The sequence below is a fragment of the Notamacropus eugenii genome, chromosome 5 (assembly GCF_028372415.1).
Source record: "Notamacropus eugenii isolate mMacEug1 chromosome 5, mMacEug1.pri_v2, whole genome shotgun sequence".
Classification (NCBI taxonomy): Eukaryota; Metazoa; Chordata; class Mammalia; order Diprotodontia; family Macropodidae; genus Notamacropus; species Notamacropus eugenii.
The window spans coordinates 61,753,886-61,773,238 of NC_092876.1; the positions used below are offsets into that span (position 1 = coordinate 61,753,886).

The following is a 19,353-nucleotide window of genomic DNA, read 5'->3' on the forward strand; positions in this document are numbered from 1 at the left end:
CTAGGCTTCCAAAGGTTCCAGCTGCCTCAGCCTGGCCCAGACAGGCAGATGGGGACTCTGGGGGAACGTATCTAAGGCGAATTTTACTACGTGTAAAGTGAATGTTATTTCTTAGAGTTCTATTTCCCAGGATACAAGAAGAATCTCCTGTTCCCAGGTACTAAAACTCCACCACACTTGCGTAGTGTCATGTAACGATAAACATCCACTGAGACTGTGCAATGAGATACAGGGATGGAGGTGATGAAAACTTGTGAGGCTATTGCTGGCAATATTGCTGTTAGCCTATAAAGCAGATGGTCACTGGTGAAGGGATGGGGAACTCAGGGTTGAATACACACACAAATGCTGTGTGTGCCTCAACTGGCCTCTGTTGAGACTTGAGGGGAATTTAGGGGAAGCACAAATTGTGCCCATCTTAACTGACCCCATGGAGAAGTAGGGGTAGTTGCCCCCCTGCAAGAAGGGTAATTAGGGAATGGTGTAGCAGTGTGTGATGTCATTATCAGCAACCTCTTCTGAGAAAACTAGACTGGAACAAAGAAAGATTAACCCCTTCTCAGTGTCTTTCCTATCTGACCAAATAAAGGGTGAACCTGTGCTAGCAGCCATCCTGGGTGCTGTGTTCATCTAACTTACAGAACATCACTAACCATTAGGTCACTCATATGGTACCTCTTCTCATGTTAAACAGGCTGAACTCAGTGGAACAGTAATTATTCTACACAGAAGCAAACTCACTAATATTATCTTGTCCCCAGGAAAAACACAAGTCAAGCTGCACAGACCCTGCCAATGTTATATTTTTAGATTTTCTTGAGTATTTACACATTAGTTGCAGAATGAACTAATGAAACGAAGGAAGAAACCTGGTTGGAAAATCGACAGGTGCTTTTCTACAATCTGATATAAAAACCTACACACATACAATACATATGAAAAAAGAGGGAAAAATTAAGACAATGCTGCATACTTTAATAAGGTATCCACAATTCAGATAACAATTTAGTTCAACATATTTGCAAATACAGACAGAACAGTCAACGGACCTTCAAAATCCCATCTTGTACCTGTTTTCCCTATACACAAGATCAAGAGCATTGATTGAATACAACCATTTTTTTTTGCAAATGTTATCTGCTTATACATCCCAGTTTACAGTACTTGGCCTACATAATTCAGAGGCTGTGTTTGTGAGGAAAAAAGACCCTAGTTAAAAAAAATGCTATCAACAGCAAATTGAGAAAAATAGATCAACTTTCTGGGAGTTATGTACAGGAGTGAGGGTGTTGATCCTGAGACCAAGGCTCTTGCTGCAGCCCCAGAACCGTCTGCAGGAGAAGGAAGGCAGCCATTTCATTAAGCACTAAACAGGAGCAGAGCTAATGCTTGCTGAAGTCTTTACCTTGGGAAAGAAGAAGATGCTGGGGGGATCATTCCAGAGAAGACCCAGCCCCCTTTTCCTGGCACAAAGTAAGAGGCTGGAAGCCAACATCAAGATGAGCTTGCCGTAGCCTGGTTTCAGTCCCTTTCCTGTGCTCATTTCAAAGCCACCATCAAGCGCTCTCCAGCTGTTTTTCATAGGATGGTTTTTGTCAATTCTTCGTGCTACTCACTACCCCACACATGCTAATTAAATATTCCCCCACCTCCTTGGGGAGCACAGATTGAATATATTACAGACAAAAAAAACCCAAAAACAAACAAGGAGTGATAATTTTACAGTACAGCCATAATCATTTCGATAAACAAATGAGTTGCAAAGGGACGCCATCAAGATTAGTGGCCCCCATCCAGACATGAAGGTATGCTTTTCTTTGTTAAATCTATTTTCTGAGTTTAATTCTTAGCAATGTTTCATAAAAAACAAAACACAAACACAAGCCTTAAGACAGAACTACCACAAAAACTTAGTGCCAGCATCCCAGCCCTCCTCAGCACCCCTGCCATAAGTGAACTTAGAAACAGGAAACAGCATTTGTGAAAGAGGGGCAGGAAAGTCTGAAGTTACACCAAGTTATTCTTCAGGATCCTCAAGACAACCTGCTGGTTTCTGATGGCTCCTGACAATCTGGTTAGTAGCAAGCTGTATAAAATATCATTGTAGCCATATATAATTTCCACAGAGAAAAACAACAACATTTTAATTAGTTGTAAAAAGACAAAGTACTTCCTGGGCATTCCAGAAAACAAATGAATTCATGGAAACAATGGATCAAAAGGGACTGGAGTGTGGAGAGGGAGGGGGAAGAGCCACATTCGGTCCCAATTCACTTTCAGGTCCACCAATCTTCCTGGTACGAACATCATTTTAGATAAGGTCAAGCTGGTGCTCCCAATCTGGCAAGTAGGCAGGATGTGCTGGGTATGGCTCTCTCTCTCTAGGCAGTGGCATCCTTAAGTTGCTACCCAATTAAAGTGGTTACAATTTCCCATCATTCCTAAAATGCACTCAAAGCAAAGGACCCCTGAGGCTGAAGATTCCCATTTAAAATCAATACTCCAAAATGGTCGATTTTACTAACCCTGGAGACCAATCACTGGATAGTTTTGGTGGGTAGGCTGCAAACAATAGGTTGGTACAGATTACCTCTGAAAAAGCTAGACATTTTTCTCCCACAATTAACAACTGGTTTACTTTCATGCTTTATTGAAAGTATAACAGTGGATTGAAGACAGGTATTTGTAAGCAGGTCTATAAAGAATTAATTCTGAAGACAGAACTTTGTTCATCTACTGCAATACAAATCCTTTATGGACAAAAGCCTCTGGTATGAAATTTGAGCAAGGAAATACAACTGGATTTCTTTTCCTTCCCTCTATAAATTTTTGTATGTAAACATGATATATTGTAACTGCTACTAAACTTGTTCAGCCTTAATTCAAGCCCCACCCTTGACCCCAAACTCCCCTCCCCCCCTTAAATATAAAATGGGAAACATTTCCTTGAAGTCTGATGTCCTTCAGTGCAATCTGCTTTATTTGACATAAGGCATTTGGGACAGTCACTTTTGAATGGATTCCTGCCTTCTTGAAGAGTCAAGCAACCATTTATTCATAAATTCACTTTCGCAATAATGCCCTAAAAATGTCAAACTCCTCCTTCCCTTATGGTCACTTTAAGCAGTCAGCAATTTTTCATATTATTAATGTCCAAGGAGACCAGTCCCTGGGAAAGGGGAGAAAAATTTAAGAGTTAATTTATTAAAAGATGACAGCAACAACAAAGATTCCTATGAAAACAAGCAAATACAAGCCCCAAGGACTGTGACCTCTTAACAGCACAACACCTGGCACGAGCTTTGACTGACTGGAGGAAACTAGTGCAAGCTACTGATAACAGGTGTATCTCTAAGATGAGGCTAAATAAGGGTCTCCATCACAGACTAGAAAAGTACGCTATAAAACTAGGTCGTAACTCTTCTAGTCCCTCTCCTTGTAGGACCCAACACATATAATATGTGGTAGTGGATGATAGTTGAGGGAACACAAGAACATAGGAAGGGTTTTTAAGGTTTGAGGACATTTGGGCATATTTGGAGGAAGTTGAAAACAGGGAGAATAAAAGGGATTAATTCTATATAGTGGCAGTGTGGTGGAAAAGACAGGAAGAGGGAAGGGGCAAGGGCCAAGGGTGTAAGTTGAAGGACAGGCCTTGTCGAGGACTGACAGCAGAGGCTGGAATACGGGAGAACAGGAGAGAGAAAAGCAAAAGAAACTTTTGGTTTCATAGGAAAGATTAGTGTTTGAAAACAGAGGGAACACAAACCAAGCGGAGTAATGTCAACTCCTCTGTAAAGCTACTTCTGGTCAACTACAAATAAGCAACTTTGCTTTAAACCTAGGACGAATAGGAGAACCTGGAAAGAGGCTAATTGTGACTCAGGAAATACAAGAGGAAAAAGGAGCCCCGTTCAGCTTCTCTATCCTTCTTCCTTGCCCCAGCCAAATGAGAAAGGCAGCTCTGCTGACTTCTGGCAACAGAAATTTTAAAATCAAATTTCACCTTTCACGGAAAATGACACCAAGTTCCTGACATTCATGAACAAAATATGACAAATGAATCTTACCTTTAAATCCCTCTTCAGGCATACATACTGAAAAAGAAGAATGTCAAATTGAAAAACTTGTCAAGGAAGCAAATGATGTTCAGTAACTATAGAGGGTTTAAACTTTTGTCTTTGGTGAACCTGATCACCTAAAATTGTTTCCTTGATAATGACTAACAACTCATTTCCCTCCTGGGGCTCTGAAGGCACAGGAACAGATATTTCATGTGATGATTACATTTCTATGAACTCTAGTTAACTTTGAAAAGTTTTTTTTAATGTTAACCACTTCATTAATTCTGAAGCATGAACAGATCTACAAGAAATGATGCCAAAGCAGAAAAAAAACAAAGAAAACCAAAAACAAAAACCCAACAAGGTGTGTACACCCCAACCCACACACCCCACACAATCAACCTTTTCAGACTTTTTAAGATGCACTGATTAGTCATGCTGATGTTTCCTTTTTATCTTCTCAAAATTCATTTTAAAAAATTATAAAAGCATTGCAATAAACAATGAAGCCCAAAAGTCCAAAAGGGAAAAAATGTCTCCTGACCTTGCATAACATCATCCATTGCTGCATAATCTGCTATTGGCTCATCTGCCTAGGGAAAAAAAAAACAAATCAAAAACAACTCAGACAAAAAAAAAAATTTTTTTTTAAAGTTCCTATTTCAAGAGGAAGGACTTCTGGAATGTATACTCAAGCCAGTTATGGAAAGAAAGGCCAAAGGGAACATTTTCCAAATCTGAAGTGGAAACCTCAAAGACCTGGAATTATAGTTGTATCCACTGCTGTTCCCTTGAAAGAAGTTCCTGACTTAAGAAAGCCTGTGCTTAGGACGATTACAGATTCGTTCACTGATCTGTTCCGTTAACATTCCGGTTGCTTTGGGGGACTGCAGAGGAGGTGGGGCAGTGATTTTAACTCTTGCCCCTAGAAACACCAACATGGTCAAGAAATCATCCTTCAGGCTGAAGTTGGTATGAGCTCCTACTTACTCTTCTGATCTCATGGATAAGTGAAGTATTGTCTCTGTGGCAACTCACAAATGCATTTTATGGGAGAACTGGGCTAAATCTTGGATGAAATGAACCAGGCAATTTCTCAAAAAGAACTCTCCTCAAAACTGTACCTGAAACACTGAAAGAGGTTTCAATAAAACCCTGAGCAGGCTCACAACAGGATAAGGGCGTGGAAGCGCTTCTTTGACACAATAGCCTACATAGTTAGAAGCTTAGAAAGGATGTCAAGAGTTCACTTGGCCTCACAGCCGTCTAGATCATGTTAAAATTGCCCAAGGTCACAAAGGTGACAGAGCAGCACCAGAGGGACAGACCTGGGGTCTTCCTGCACAACATGCTACCTTCTATGATAGTCATCTTAAAGAATAAGAAGAACCTTCCAGTGACACTTAAAGGGCAGAATTTGAGGCAAACTTGCCTGAATAACAAATATTCTCCAAAAAGCATGACAGGCTATCTTAAGTGGCACTGGATTTCGCACACCTCATGGTCACAAATATGTACAGGAAGGGGGCTGGGTAGGATGTCCAATACCCCTTCTAGGCCCAATCTCCACTCTACTGGGGGACAGTAGTGTTTTTAAAGAAGCTTTTTCTTAAGCCAAGCCAACTGCTCCTAGTCCTGCTTTGTGTGAACAAGTAGAATTATTGCTTTTCTATGTGAAACCTCTCCAAATACTCAAGACATCTATTTTATCCTCTAGACTTGAGCCTACTTTGAATGACCTAGGTGTATTTAAAAAGGGATTCTTAATCTGGTGGACACAGTTCTTCAAAGAGTTCATAGATTTATAATCCTAGGCATTTCATTTTATGCACTTAAAATCCTTATTCTTAGAAGAATCCGTAAACTTTTAACAAAAAGTTAAGAACCCCAGATTTTAAAAAGAACTGCATAATTCAGAATGAGCAAGGTTTTCCATTTAGACAAAATATATATATAAAATATATATATATGCATATATATGACAGATACTCCAGAAGAGCAGAAAACTGGCAGGTCCCAACATACAGTTTTGGCAGAAATAGTAAATGGGAGTTGTCTCTCTGCTTGCCTCAGAACAGAATTGAAGAAAGCTGGTTTGGCAGGGACAAACTATCTCCACTATCCACGTAATTTTAAAATCTAAGGGAAATGAAGTATGTACCCCAATAAAGAAATTTAGGGTTGTATGTTCTGGGAAATAATGAAAAGGGGAAGAAAAAGGACAAACAAGGAGCCAAGACACCCTAACTTTATGTTCTGGGCTCCAGTGTCCCACATGATCAAAAGATTTAGATGAAAAGCTGCCTTCCAAACCCCTCAATTACAGAGAAAGAAATGGAGGCTAAATGACTTGTCAAAAGACAATGCAGAGATAGCATTACAGAAATACAAGGGTCCAGAGGGTCCACAGGACAGCACCCTATAACCTTACAAGATCAAAATTACAAAGAACAAACCTTTGGTAAGTTCTATCGAACACTACTGACATTATACCCTTCTTATCTCCACCCCATTCTGAAAATTATATAAAACAATCTCACATGTAATAAAAGGTAAAAGACATTTTACATATGGGGAGTTTTCATTAATCTTGTAGAAGACTTCACCTGCCATGTGAATGCATCTTTCATTCCAGTAGTCATTCATTATTACCTTCAACAAAATAACGGATTCAGGAATGACGCCAAGGGTACCCAGGGTAGCAGTGTCATCATTTAGGACTTTCCCATCAATTGAGAGATTCTGGTCAAAAGGAGCCACTGAGAAAGCGTGCATGATCTGTCCCAATACAAAACAGAATGGGGTGGTTTGTACAAGGGGAAAAAAAGCATTCTCCTCTCAACATGATGCAATGAAGGCATAAAGAGAACAAGCAGCTCCAGAGTACAAAAGCCTGCAAGTGTTCAAAGCCAGCCCACTTGTGGAATTTCTATTGCGATTCAGATCCTACATATCTGGGAGCATACTCAGGACACTGGCTAGGCAGGAGATGAAAGAATTAAATAACTATTGTTAAAACAGTCTATTTTTCTACAAGTTCATGGTTTCTTCTGTTTCCCACCCTCTACCCCCAAAACTAAGGTAGAGCTCCCCTTTTTCGGTTCTTGGCTTCTAAGATGACCAAGAAGAGAAGGAACGGACGCGCCAAGAAGGGCTGCAGCCACGTGCAGCCCATCCGCTGTACCAACTGTGCCCACTGCATGCCCAAGGGCAAGGCCATCAAGAAGTTCGTCATCCGCAACATCATGGAAGCTGCGGCTGTCAGGGACATCTCCAAGGCCAGCGTCTTCGACTCCTACGTGCTGCCCAAACTGTATGTGAAGCTACATTACTGTGTGAGCTGCGCGATCCACAGCAAGGTAGTGAGGAATCGCTCCCGAGAGACACAAAAGGATCGGACACCCCTACCCCAATTCAGACCTGCAGGTGCTGCCCCCAGACCCCCTCCAAAGCCCATGTAAAGAACTATCTGCCCCATCAACATTCCTGAACCAGTCAGAGGAAAATAAAATGGTTGGTCTATCTTAAAAACAAAAAAACCCAAAAAAACCAAAGGTAGAGCTCCCAAGGAGGCTGATATGGGAGGGAGGAAGGAAAACGCACAGGGAGAAGTGTAGGAGCTGGCTAGTGAGTGAGGCTGCAGGAAAAGTCTCTCAAGCCAGTCCTCAAAATGTCTTCCCACCTTTCTGCCCATCGAAATGCTATCTATTCAAATGCCCAAATGAAGACCCACAGTTTTTATCGATTTGCCAAGGATTTGCCAACAATTCCAGTCCACAGACTTCCTGTGGAACAGTGAGGACACTACTGTGTCCTCCTAGTCAGATAGAGTTCAGTACTCTTATCACAACACTATAATCTGTTTTCCAAGTCATTGGAAGAAACTATCAGAAAAGGAACAGAAAAAAAAAAATAAATACACTTTGAAACTTTGGTTGAAAGGATTTAATCATTAAGCGGGTCAAAAGGTATTCCCTTTAGGGACTAATTAGGACTTCTAGTACTACTCATCTATCTAAACTCCTCATGGTGAGATTAGTTGGAGTCTAGATTGTACAGGGGTGCTAGAGCAAGTTTGAGAAATCACTAAATTTCCGCTCACATTGGCAATGTAAGAAATGGATTTTGATCCCAATTATCTACTGCAATAGAATACTTTTTCTAAAGAAAGTAGATTTCCAAATCTCATGGCTTCACCATCACAACAATAATGAGATCCCAAGAAGAACACAAGTACCAATTCTTACATCCAATGCTAATGGAAGCAGTAAGGCTACAAAACATGTTCACTATACTTTATTTGGCTGGTGTTGGGCTCCCTAGGATCCTGGTAAGGATAATGGGAAGTGAGAAGAAACTGTCAGGGGATCTCATCCCAACAGCTGCTGCCTGCTACCTTTCAGCAGCTACTCCAAATGGCTGACAGTAACAGAAGGAGGTTTCTTAGGGCTGCTTGAAGGTTCATAGTTCACAAAGAAAAAGGAATAAAGAACTCTTCATCCACAGGGGCAGATTTATGTTGCTTCAAGGTTTGCACTGTAGAGTGCTTACCACTTACAGAGTTGCTGAGCTGATGAAGGAAGAGGGCCAGCCACTGTTGGGAACAGTACGTGGATGTGCCAGTCTGGGGTAGTATTACAGTATTACTCATCGGTATTGTATGCTTTTAAGAGACTGTACTTGTTAATGAAAAATGACAAATGGAAAAAACTGGACACCATACATTAAAGAAAACATAGGAAAAGAACCTAAAGGAAATTCCAGGTATTTTTGGGGGGCTTCAGTCAGGATACTTCATTGTAACAGATGTGTGAACTTCCATACACAATTCTAAGTTCTCTGTCACAATGGACTGACTACACAGAGGGCAGCACTGACATCATTCTCAAAAGAAAGTGAGGTTCAAAAAGTGTTAGGCAAGGGACAGAATCAGAATGAAAAAACCTCTCGTTCAACCACAGGTAGTGGGATTTTGAAAATCAGCAGTTTCTTATACAAACCTTAAAGTGGAATAGAATACAACACTAAAAGATAATGCCATCACCATTCTTAAATGGATTCACTTGGGAAACTCCTGTATTTTGTGCAGAAGGGAGTTTTTTACCTTGTGTCTATTTTACACAGGAACAAATTCAAGTCCTGAGAGGATAATGATCACCACTACACTGCTTATGAGGGACACCTAAAAATCCTACTGTAGAGATAGTACCCCAACAGACAAAAAGGAACAACTGGACCTTCACAGGCCCTCTAAGGTAGTGTGAATCAACAGCATCAGAATTCTATCTCTGATACAAAATATAAGCAGAACTGTTTTTAAGAAATAAGAGAACTTAATATATTAAAAACAGTAATATTCTCCATAAAGACACTGTCAACCATTAAAAAATCATTTGGTACAAAAAACTTGAAAAGCCAAGTAATGCTGAGAGATGGGGAAGCTGAAATTTTGAGAAACAAGTAATTTGCCAATGGTAAGTGGGTCTCCAAAGTTCGACAAACTCAGATGCTGTGAGGTCCAAATCAATTTCACCATGCTGCCTTTCTGTGTGCTAGGAATGAGACACTCAAATGTCTACTCAACATATAAAAGGAAAATATACAAAAGTAATGTCTAATTTTGACAAAGGTTGTTCAATCACAGGAAAAAGTGAAAATTTCTTTTTTGCCTTAGATCAACTTGTACCCTTTTACAACTGATAAATTAAGGTGTTCTCAATAGTTAACACATTTGACAGTAGCATCAAATCAGCACAAGTTTTTAAGATTTGCGAAGTGTTTTCTTCACAACTCCAAGGAAGGAAACTATCACTGCCTATTTCATAGTAAACAGGGTTCACAAAGAATTAAGTACTCTAAATTACTCAGGAATTCCTATTTCTATGCTACAAAACAGTTCCTAAAAAAATATTAGATTCAGAGCTCCCCAAACTGACACTAATTCTCAATGAAACTTGAGAAAAATTTTGGCATTTCTTTGTGACTAAGGAAACTAATTGGTCACAAATGTGGTACTTCACAGGCTGGTATGGCAAGGGGGTTCTAAGAAGGAAGTGCTGCCCATTTTAGAAGTCAACACAGCGTGTTCATATGGACTCATTAGAAAACATAAACCTGAATGCCTCCTTCCTTGCATAACTTGTAAGTTAAAATCTAGGGAAGATTTTTGTCCACTACTTTTTCTCACCTGGATTTTTAGTTCTTTTAATGTCTGATTAGCTGAAACAAGAAGGGCCTTTTCTCCACGAACCTTCCGGTGACGCATGCTCCGTCGAATGACCTGCTTCTGATAAACAATATAATTCTGATGGGATATTTTTTGCCTCTTTGCTCCACCATTAGTCTAGGAAAAAGCATCCAAAAGAAGCTAAATTACAGAGATCAACACATTTTTAACTTTAAGTCATTAGGACAAGTATTCTAAAGGCAGACTGGCAGTCAGCAAGAGTCCAACTCCTATAGCAGCTTTATTTATGAACCATTTGGAGTACTGAAGTAACATAGAGGGTAAAAGGAAAGAACAGCAGAATTGGTAGGAATGGGTAGAAGGCCAGCTTAGTAGGAACACAAGACAATGCAGAAGTGAGATAAAAGGGAAAAGTTGGTCCTGGAGGAGTTTGCCACATCACCCTTCAAAAAAAAAAAACAAAACAAAACAAAACCTCAAACCCCCCCTACTAACAAGCAGGGAACCTTCAAAACATTTTTCTTGCCACTCACCCTGCCCTCAATTTTACCTGGAAAGCTGAATTCTAGCTGTTTTGGAGGGTTTTAATGTGGAAAAAAGGAAAACTGCACCATAATTTGACCCTGGAGGAGCCCACTACCCAATTCTGCCAATTACAAGCTAGGGACCTTGGACAAAGCACCTTCTAAAACCACATCCCTCGAAGGGTGTTCAGTTCAATACGTATTTCAGTGTAAAACACAGGGATATTGTGAAGCCTGCTGTTTAAATCAGGGGTTACGGGACATCTAAGCACATGGAGCAATACAGAAACACAAACTGTTGTGAGGTAAGCGTGAGGATGCTGGGGAAGCATTCTAATCATAGGTACATGAACAACTGCAGGGACAATGAAAATGCTGTAGTCCAGGTGGACTTCTCCTGCTATAAGGCAGGAAAGGACAGAACCAGTCTCCACTTGGGAATTCTGCATGGAAAACACAGGAGGGGAAGGGCAAGGTAAGGTTCAGAGTTCCAGACACACTATTTAGAACTACACCAGTACAGAGAGAAAAGAACAAAGGGTCAGCTCACCCCCAAAGGATTGCAAAGGTAGAAGCTGGTCCCAGAACAAAGTCCCAATCCAGAAAATGACTACTTGAATTTACCTTTGCAAAAACTTAATATACAGAGGGATCTTAGCACTGCAGCTAAAGCAAAACTGTCAGTACAGAAGGAAGTTATTGTTGGAATGTTACAGACACTGCATGTAATCTCTCAAAAAACACTTCTTAGATGTTAGCCAGACAGTGAGGGGTGTGGAGGGTGAGAGAAAACAGAGACATGGGAGGGGGAGAAGGAAGATATTGAGCTGTGGTGATTATAACAAATGTATGAGATCACGACAAGACTTTCAGAACATCCTGCCACATGAGCTGGGGAACAAGAACAGTGAAATTAAGGAAGATCTTCAGATATCTTTTGCAATTAAAACTACAGCATGGCAAAGTCTAGTGGACTGGCAGGTAAAAATACACATTATATCCTTATACACCAACAAATGCAACAGCTATTCACATTAATGATTTTTTGCCCCCTTTAGGAGTGGCTTAATTATAACCGAACTGTAAACCATACTATTAAAAGGGAACCATACTATTAAAAGGGAACGGCTATTCATCTATTAGTTAATGCTAAAGTTAAATTAACTATCCATAAATATTCCTTTTTCAATGGGTCCTCTAATTCTGGGTTTCCTGGCTGCAGTGCTCTGTAAAACCATCAAAGAACCACCCAGAGTACTGCAGCTTCTTTGGGACCTGTGACAATCCGTGTAAAACTGTTGGCCATCAAGCCTGCCCATCACTATCCCTCATGCCTGGAGGGTCACAATATTTCCTAATGTTATATGACTTTTCACTATTGGTGTAGTAATGCCCATATAAAGCAAAAATGTAAAGCTTCAATCCTGTAAGAAAGCATCTCTTATTCATTAAAAACATGGAAAGGATCTGAACTTAAACATCAAGTAATGAAAACAGAAAACATTTTAAAGTCAACTAAAAAATGAGAATTGATCAAGATTAAAATGTCCAATAAATTCTAGTGTTTCATTACTATCCTACTCAGAGCCTTAAGGTGCTCTGATACTATTGTAACTGAAACTATTCATCCTGTTTTAACAGGGTGAACACTTCTAAGACAATCAACATTTCTGAGCTTCCAGACCTTGATACTCAACAAAGTCAGCAATCAAGACTTAAGGATTTTTCCCATCTTAGTATTTTTACTGACAGTTTATTTCAGCATTTGACACCTTTTTTCCATTTTATGTTTGTTATACCTGAAGCTGTGAATATATAAATTGTGTTTAACATAGCAGAAACATGTTATTCCTCTCCTCAAAACCCTTGACATATTTCCTATTCCCAATAACGTTCAAATTCATTAGTCTGGCAAACAAGGCCCTTCCAATTTAACATCACCTGTCTGGTCTCTTGAGGGAAAACTCAAAACAGCTCAGCTGTCACCAGTTAGATAAAGCATCCTCCAAGTGCCCTGGATGAACATCATAGACCTTGCACAGCCCTTTCTAGTTTTCTTATACTCTCACATCCTTTTCTTGTTCAAATTTAAGTTTCGCCAAGTGCTTTCCTCAAAACAAGTCATCTTATAATCCTTTTCCACAAGAGGCAATGCAGGAGGTAAAGGGATTAATTAGTTAACTCAGGATCACAGCCAGAGTTGACAAGGTTCCTTTCTCAGGGTCCAAGCTCAGAGATTTTCTTCAGTGGTATGGCTAGGGGAGGGGGTGGGGGGGAGTGCAGTGTTTGGGTTTATGTATTCAATGGCAGGGTGCAAGAAGCTCCAGAACAAAAAGCCTACTTGTCTTATCTTTATGCATCTCCCATAATGAAACTTCTCACAGAAGGTGTGCAAACCTGTAAGTGCTTATAAACTTGGGTTATTTCCCCCACCACACAATTTGTAAGCTACAGTTAAACATAATTTCATTTTTTATCAGGATGTGTGCTGGGGAACTCTCTAAAATACAAGATAGACAAAATACAATTAGGAATGAAAAATGCCTTCTGATACCTGATTAAAATCCGGGTCTTTTTCCCCTTCAGGCCTGGTTTCCTCCCTGTCCTCTTCAGTTTCTGAGCTACTAACATTCAATTCTGGAGCTGCATCCTTCATTACCTGAGGAGCACAGTAAGAAAACCAGGATCAACAGCTGGGAAAGGCTTGCACCACTGAGCAACAAGGCATCAATACATCTTTTTAAAAAGACAAACGATTAAGAGTTTGGAGAAATCTAAGTGGCTTGGAAAGCTGAGAAGCCTTATTAAAACCAAAGACAGAAAAGAATCTGATCCTATAAAAAATGATCATAGAAAGCATCGAACTGGATATTTTACCTATGTTATACAGAATGCTGGTACTGTAGGACCAATTTTGGAATTGTAATGGGGGGGGGGGGGGGGGGGAGGAGATAACCAATGTTAATGAAATTTCGGTTGTTCACTAAAGTCCAAATCTAACATCTTATATCATGACTTGGAATCAAACTGGGGGGTGGGAAGTGTATCATAGTATCAAAGAGCTAGGAGCAAGAAGGGACAGATATATAGATAACGAAACTAACACTCAGGTAAGTAAATGTCTTTAATCATGGTCACACAAGCATTTACTGACAAAGGCAGGCTTGAATCTAGGTTTGACACCAAAGCCATTGAACTGTTTGATGCTGCCTCCTACTCATAGGGAATGTAATAAGATAAAGCAAGTTGGAAAGGCTTCAAATACAAGACGAACATATATACACAGCATGTACTGGTTATAAAAAGGATCCTAGGGTTAAGGGTGAGGAAATTCCAAATAGTGCACATACACATTAATTACCCAGCAAGTTATAGATAGACAAGTACATTAACAATAAAGAGCCCTAATTGCTTCAGAAGGAGTTGGGGAGGAAAGGTTCTTCAAGGAAACTAAATGAATTTGCAATTGAATCTTAGATTAAGGTGTAGGTGGAAATAACAGATCTTATAGGTTTTATACTTTTTTACATGAATAACCCCTCTACTTCTTGCCCTCACACTTTCCCTCACATGATCGGAGGATTAACAACTCCACAAAGAAAATGAGTAACAGTTGGTCATATCCAGAAAAAGAATCAGTACCTTTTTATTATCCACAACTTTATGGACATATATAGTAGCTTGAGTGTATTCCCGAAGATCCCGCTGCTGTTGACACAATAATCCTTCCCTGCATTCTGGACAGAGACCTAAAATGGTTTTTAAAAAAGCAAAGGCACTTTAGTGGCACCATAGTGACAGAGGAGAAACAGAGCAACTCACATGTTCCCAGTGATTTATAAGTTACATTGGGCTCTCCTTACATAATACTGTTGAAGGAAAATTGCAACTAAAAATGATCTCAGATTGTTAGAAAGACTGAAAGGACAGTGGGGGGGCCCAGCCATGCTGAGTTTCAGGTAGAAGAAAAGCCCAACTGCTTAGGTTAGAGGTGGAGTCTGAGGCACACACATAAAAAGTATTACTCATGTTGTCATTACTTGGGGTTAAGATACATGGTCACTATCTAGGAAAAGTCAGCACAACTGATTAGCCATGTGGAAAGCATATGGCATGCTAGTATAAGATAAGTATTTCACAAATGCTTGCTTCCTGTTGAGTGTGGCTACATTATTAAATTTAATTACCCCAATTTGAGGTCTGCTATGGATTCTCCAGACCCCATGCCCACCTAAAACAAATATGGAAACAACTACTTACTGGGCTCTGACGTGTACAGCATGTGGGAAGGGTTTGCATCGTCTGTTTCGGCTTTGATAATTTTAATTACATGATCCACGACAAATAACTTTTGTATCATCTCCCACTCACTGGGCCATATGAGAGCTATACTGTGCAAAGAAACACCATTCATGAAGTCATACACCAATGTTTTAGCTAAGCCAAACGCTAATAGTAGAAGCTCCAGTGTTTATTAAACAGGAAGAATATCACACCTAGAAAAGCTTAAAATGAAAACGTTGTACAGTATCTAGTACAGCACTCCTAATTTAATCAACTACTCAACATGAGAGAACTTCAAAGTTGAGGCAGCTCTAAGAGGCTAGAATTCAACACTCGAACTGCAAGTGGGTTCATTCCCTTTGGATCTGATGAGTGACCACGATTCATTTAAATCCAACACCTCCTAATTCAGCTTGAGTAGTTTTGTTTGTTACAAGTGTTGGTAACATCAAGCCTAAATGTTTTTCTTTTAAGTTATCTGTAGTCCTAGTAATACTTCCTAATAATATGCCTGAAACGAATATCCAAATATTGTCAGTGATTTTAAGTAGTTTAATGTTGATGTTATTGTTATTTCCACCAAAATTACAGATGGAAAAATAAAAAGAAATAAATAACAAAATAAAATAAATAAGTTTTGATCCTTCTCAGGTGGACTGAACTCACTATGTGACAGCCTGGAGCCAGCATGATGATCTGGCTTCCCAGTCTCAACTATGAGAACAGTGGACTGAGTGATTCAGAGGACACAAAAATTATTCCCTGGCCATACTGCTAGACTTCTGAATCAAACATTTCTTTATAAGTATCTATGCAACTGGTTAGAACTGGAGCCCCCTCCCATACTGTCTGCTCTCAAACTTCCCTATGGAGGGGATCACCCTCTCCCCTGGGATCCAGACTCTAAATCAGGTGTCATTTTTTTACTCCTCTTTCCCCCATTTCTATCTGTTGCTTTCTAATGTCTCTCCAATACATTTCCTTTCTCCTCTGATGCCACTACCACCCTGGTATAGGCCTTCTTTATCTTTCATCTGGACAACTGAAAATACATACCTTTGTAGTTTGTCTTGCTCCCTTCAAGTCTCCTTCCACACTAATTGATTCACTCAGCTTTCTATACAAATACATCCTTCTAAAGTACAGGTCTGCCCATGTCACCCAATCTATTCAGTATAATCCAGTGGCCACCATAAATATCAAACGTCTGGCATTCAAGACTCCCCTCTAACCCGGCCCCTTCCTGCACTATTCTTCCACTGCTTTTATACCTTTCTTCTTCACATACACTGGGAATCACTGACATTGCCAGCCATTCCCCATGTCAAGAACGGGCTTCCTTGCAAACTCCACCTTTTCAGAAAGGTCTACGTCCCAGCTAAAACTCTGCCTTCTGCAGACCCATGACTCCCTTCAGGTCCATATTCTGTAATGAGTCTTCTTTTGTGCTGCTTAATGCTAGTGCATTGCTCTGTTCAGGGTAGCTTGTCTAGTGCTTGTATAGTCTGCACGTTAGATTTCAAGTTCTGGGACAGCAGGGGCTTCTGTGCATTTCTTGGTATCCCCAGTGAGTTACATGGTCATTGATGCATAAGAAATGCTTGTTGATTGACAACAGCACATACATTGTCAGATCTGATTGGTAAGAATTTTGTTAAACTACTTTTTATCTCTCCCTTTTTGTCTTTGTATCCCTTATGATTACCACAGTCCCTGACACACAGTGGGTGATGAATAAATACTGAAAATTTTCTTAAAAAGGTAAATAATCCATAAGGCTTAATGGAACATAGATTTACAGTTATCCCTTCCACATCATGACTTTCCCCATTGTGGCTTCAATATATCCTGGGTTGATATTAGAATTTAAATGGGAATGAGAGTTTTGTGGAAGACAGTCATACCAAGGCCAGCAATCAACACAAGAAAAAGGTTAGCAATTCAAAAATGTATAATATTAACCCAAATATTACAATAAGGTGCTGCAAACACCCCATAAAAATTGCACATTTCTTCTCTGGTAGAAAGGGAGGGCAAAAAAATCTTACTCCAATTTTCAAGAGCACAGGAGTTAGTGCCATGTGATGTGGAAGGAAAAACAGTATACAACTGTTGTGGTTGTTGGGACAATCTCATCAAGCTTTCCATCTGACAAAAGTCCAAATCCAGAAGGGTACAGGGCTAAGTACTTCCAGAGACAGGAGGAAATACACAGGGTGAGATATCCTTCTTTGAATTGATGAGTATAGCTTATTCAAAGTAAAATTGCTACTACTACTTTTCAGGGGGGGCACCAACATATGTAGGAAGAATAATCATTCAACTGCTTAATAGATCCCTACAAGCTATCATACATCTACTCAGGTATCTTGACTAATGAAAAGACCAGCAACCAGAGGAAGACAAGCACTTTCTCCAAGTAAACCCAATGCTTTTCCTACTGTGCTAGTGCTAATTCTCCAAGAAAAAAGAATTAATTTCTAATCAGAGGGAAGATGCCTTATAAGATATTTCTAAAAAAGGATAAGATAATATCCGACAAACTTTATAAATCACTTCAAGAAAGAAAACACATGAACAGAAAAAACTCACAGTTTAGAATCTTCTTTGGTCATGGAAGCAAAAGTAAACATAAGTCCACCATGAGGACAGAGAAGAGCACTGTTTCCTACTGATGATACAGGACTACATCTGGTAGGCCGCCTATTCCAAAGGACAATAAAAATGAACACAATTCTGATTTGAACGATTGCAAAACTGAGTGGCAATGTATGAAGCACATTCTTCTAAAATAAAGCCAGGTATAAGCTTGTCATTATTTGGAAGGATTTTGCTAAACAGGACAGGGAGGTGATACATAAAGATTTGGCAGCATTATCATGAGGGCTCAGTCACATATTAAGCAAAAGGAACAGTGTATATTCCTACCAAAAATGTACTTTCAATAAAATCTTTGTTTACAAATCTATGTTTATGTGAACTAAAAAATAATTTAGAGTTATCAACCATGCCAAGGGCAGTGAACCTTGCACTATAAAATCTGTGCTACTAAGAAAAATCAGAACAAATGGAAAGAGAAATGTTCTGACTTTCTGATTTAAAAGAAAGGATAGAGAAGGGAAGGGAAGGTGTCAGATACATACATACACCCTGGAAGAACTGGAAGAGGAAAGGGGAAGTTTAAGGGTGTGGAGGGAAACAGAGACAAAGGATGAAATTAAGTAAATTTTTTAGAAATACCTCACAAATTTCCTCCATTCTTCTACAAAAAATTGGGATACTATGTAAAGCACATCCGTCTCCTGAAAAAAAGCATTTCATGTGAAAAAGAAAAATCCAGTTTATACCCATAAACGATACAGGCATTGTACACCACAAATTTTTAAATTCACATTTAAAAAGAAATTAGGAAAATCACTTAAGACAGCATTAAGTCACAAACAAAATGACCACATCATGTGTTTTATAACAATTTTTATAGATTGATTTTCATTTCATATTGCTTAAAATTGCAAATTTTACAATTACATAATAGTATTAACAATGCCTTAACTCAATGCCAAGGAATACAGGTCAAAGGAAAAATTCATCTAAGCCCTATAGCAGTAGCCTTTTAAAAAGGTTATCCTGTTGGTCTCTTCAATTCTGCATACCTGAGGCCAATTACTAAGACAGGGTCTGCTTTTGTCTTGGAACAAGTTCGGGAGAGAAGTTTTTTGCTCATTTGCGATCATCTTATGTAAGGCTTCATTTTCTTCTCCTTCTCTTTCCAGAATCTGCATGAGAAGAAAATAACACATCAATTCTTTCCTTACATGTTCCTTCTAAAACAAGTAATATGATAGTATACTGGTTGAGTTAGTCCAAGCTGTCTCAAAGAAGACATACACACCTTACACTGGGAACAGCATTCTTTGTAACTTGGAAATTCTGGAGCTTTTGGAAAGTACTGCAGCAGTTTCCCCCAAGCCTCTTTAGAAACAAGCCGTCTCTCATTTTCTGTTATACATAAATTACCTGTAAAAAACCATCTTGCTTGGTTTTGAAAAAGAAAAAGCACAAAATACAGTAGCCCTTCATGCAAATGGGAAGATAACCATAAATGAACGCTCCTTGCTCCCTGGTGGTATGCTGAAAGTCTTCACTCTCACTTCCTAACTGCCTAAAGATATTTGACTTTTGATTTTGCCAACTGGGTGCCTATTATACCTGATTTTCTGAGCATGCCTTTCCAACTGCTGCATTGAAATCCATGGTTCCCTTACAGGCTGTCATATACCTAGTTCACTAGTCT

At 39.5% G+C, this 19,353-nt stretch overlaps 1 protein-coding gene and 1 pseudogene across 2 annotated transcripts in view; one reads left to right on the forward strand and one right to left on the reverse strand.

Moving 5' to 3' along the window:
• Nucleotides 1–954: 954 nt before the first annotated feature.
• The window catches only part of USP48 (ubiquitin specific peptidase 48), a 67,329-nt gene continuing 48,930 nt past the window's right edge, over nucleotides 955–19,353 (reverse strand). For both annotated transcript variants that reach the window (XM_072609202.1, XM_072609200.1), the window contains exons 16-27: nucleotides 18,952–19,076; nucleotides 18,713–18,835; nucleotides 18,300–18,361; nucleotides 17,652–17,762; nucleotides 15,036–15,166; nucleotides 14,418–14,524; nucleotides 13,330–13,434; nucleotides 10,252–10,407; nucleotides 6,717–6,842; nucleotides 4,609–4,657; nucleotides 4,071–4,097; nucleotides 955–3,169 (exon numbers count right to left, since the gene is read on the reverse strand). In XM_072609202.1, coding sequence (XP_072465303.1) covers nucleotides 3,147–3,169; nucleotides 4,071–4,097; nucleotides 4,609–4,657; nucleotides 6,717–6,842; nucleotides 10,252–10,407; nucleotides 13,330–13,434; nucleotides 14,418–14,524; nucleotides 15,036–15,166; nucleotides 17,652–17,762; nucleotides 18,300–18,361; nucleotides 18,713–18,835; nucleotides 18,952–19,076 — 1,145 coding nt within the window. In that variant the 3' untranslated portion in view covers nucleotides 955–3,146. The remainder of the gene's footprint in view (nucleotides 3,170–4,070; nucleotides 4,098–4,608; nucleotides 4,658–6,716; nucleotides 6,843–10,251; nucleotides 10,408–13,329; nucleotides 13,435–14,417; nucleotides 14,525–15,035; nucleotides 15,167–17,651; nucleotides 17,763–18,299; nucleotides 18,362–18,712; nucleotides 18,836–18,951; nucleotides 19,077–19,353) is intronic.
• LOC140504368 (small ribosomal subunit protein eS26 pseudogene) lies at nucleotides 7,181–7,575 on the forward strand (annotated as a pseudogene).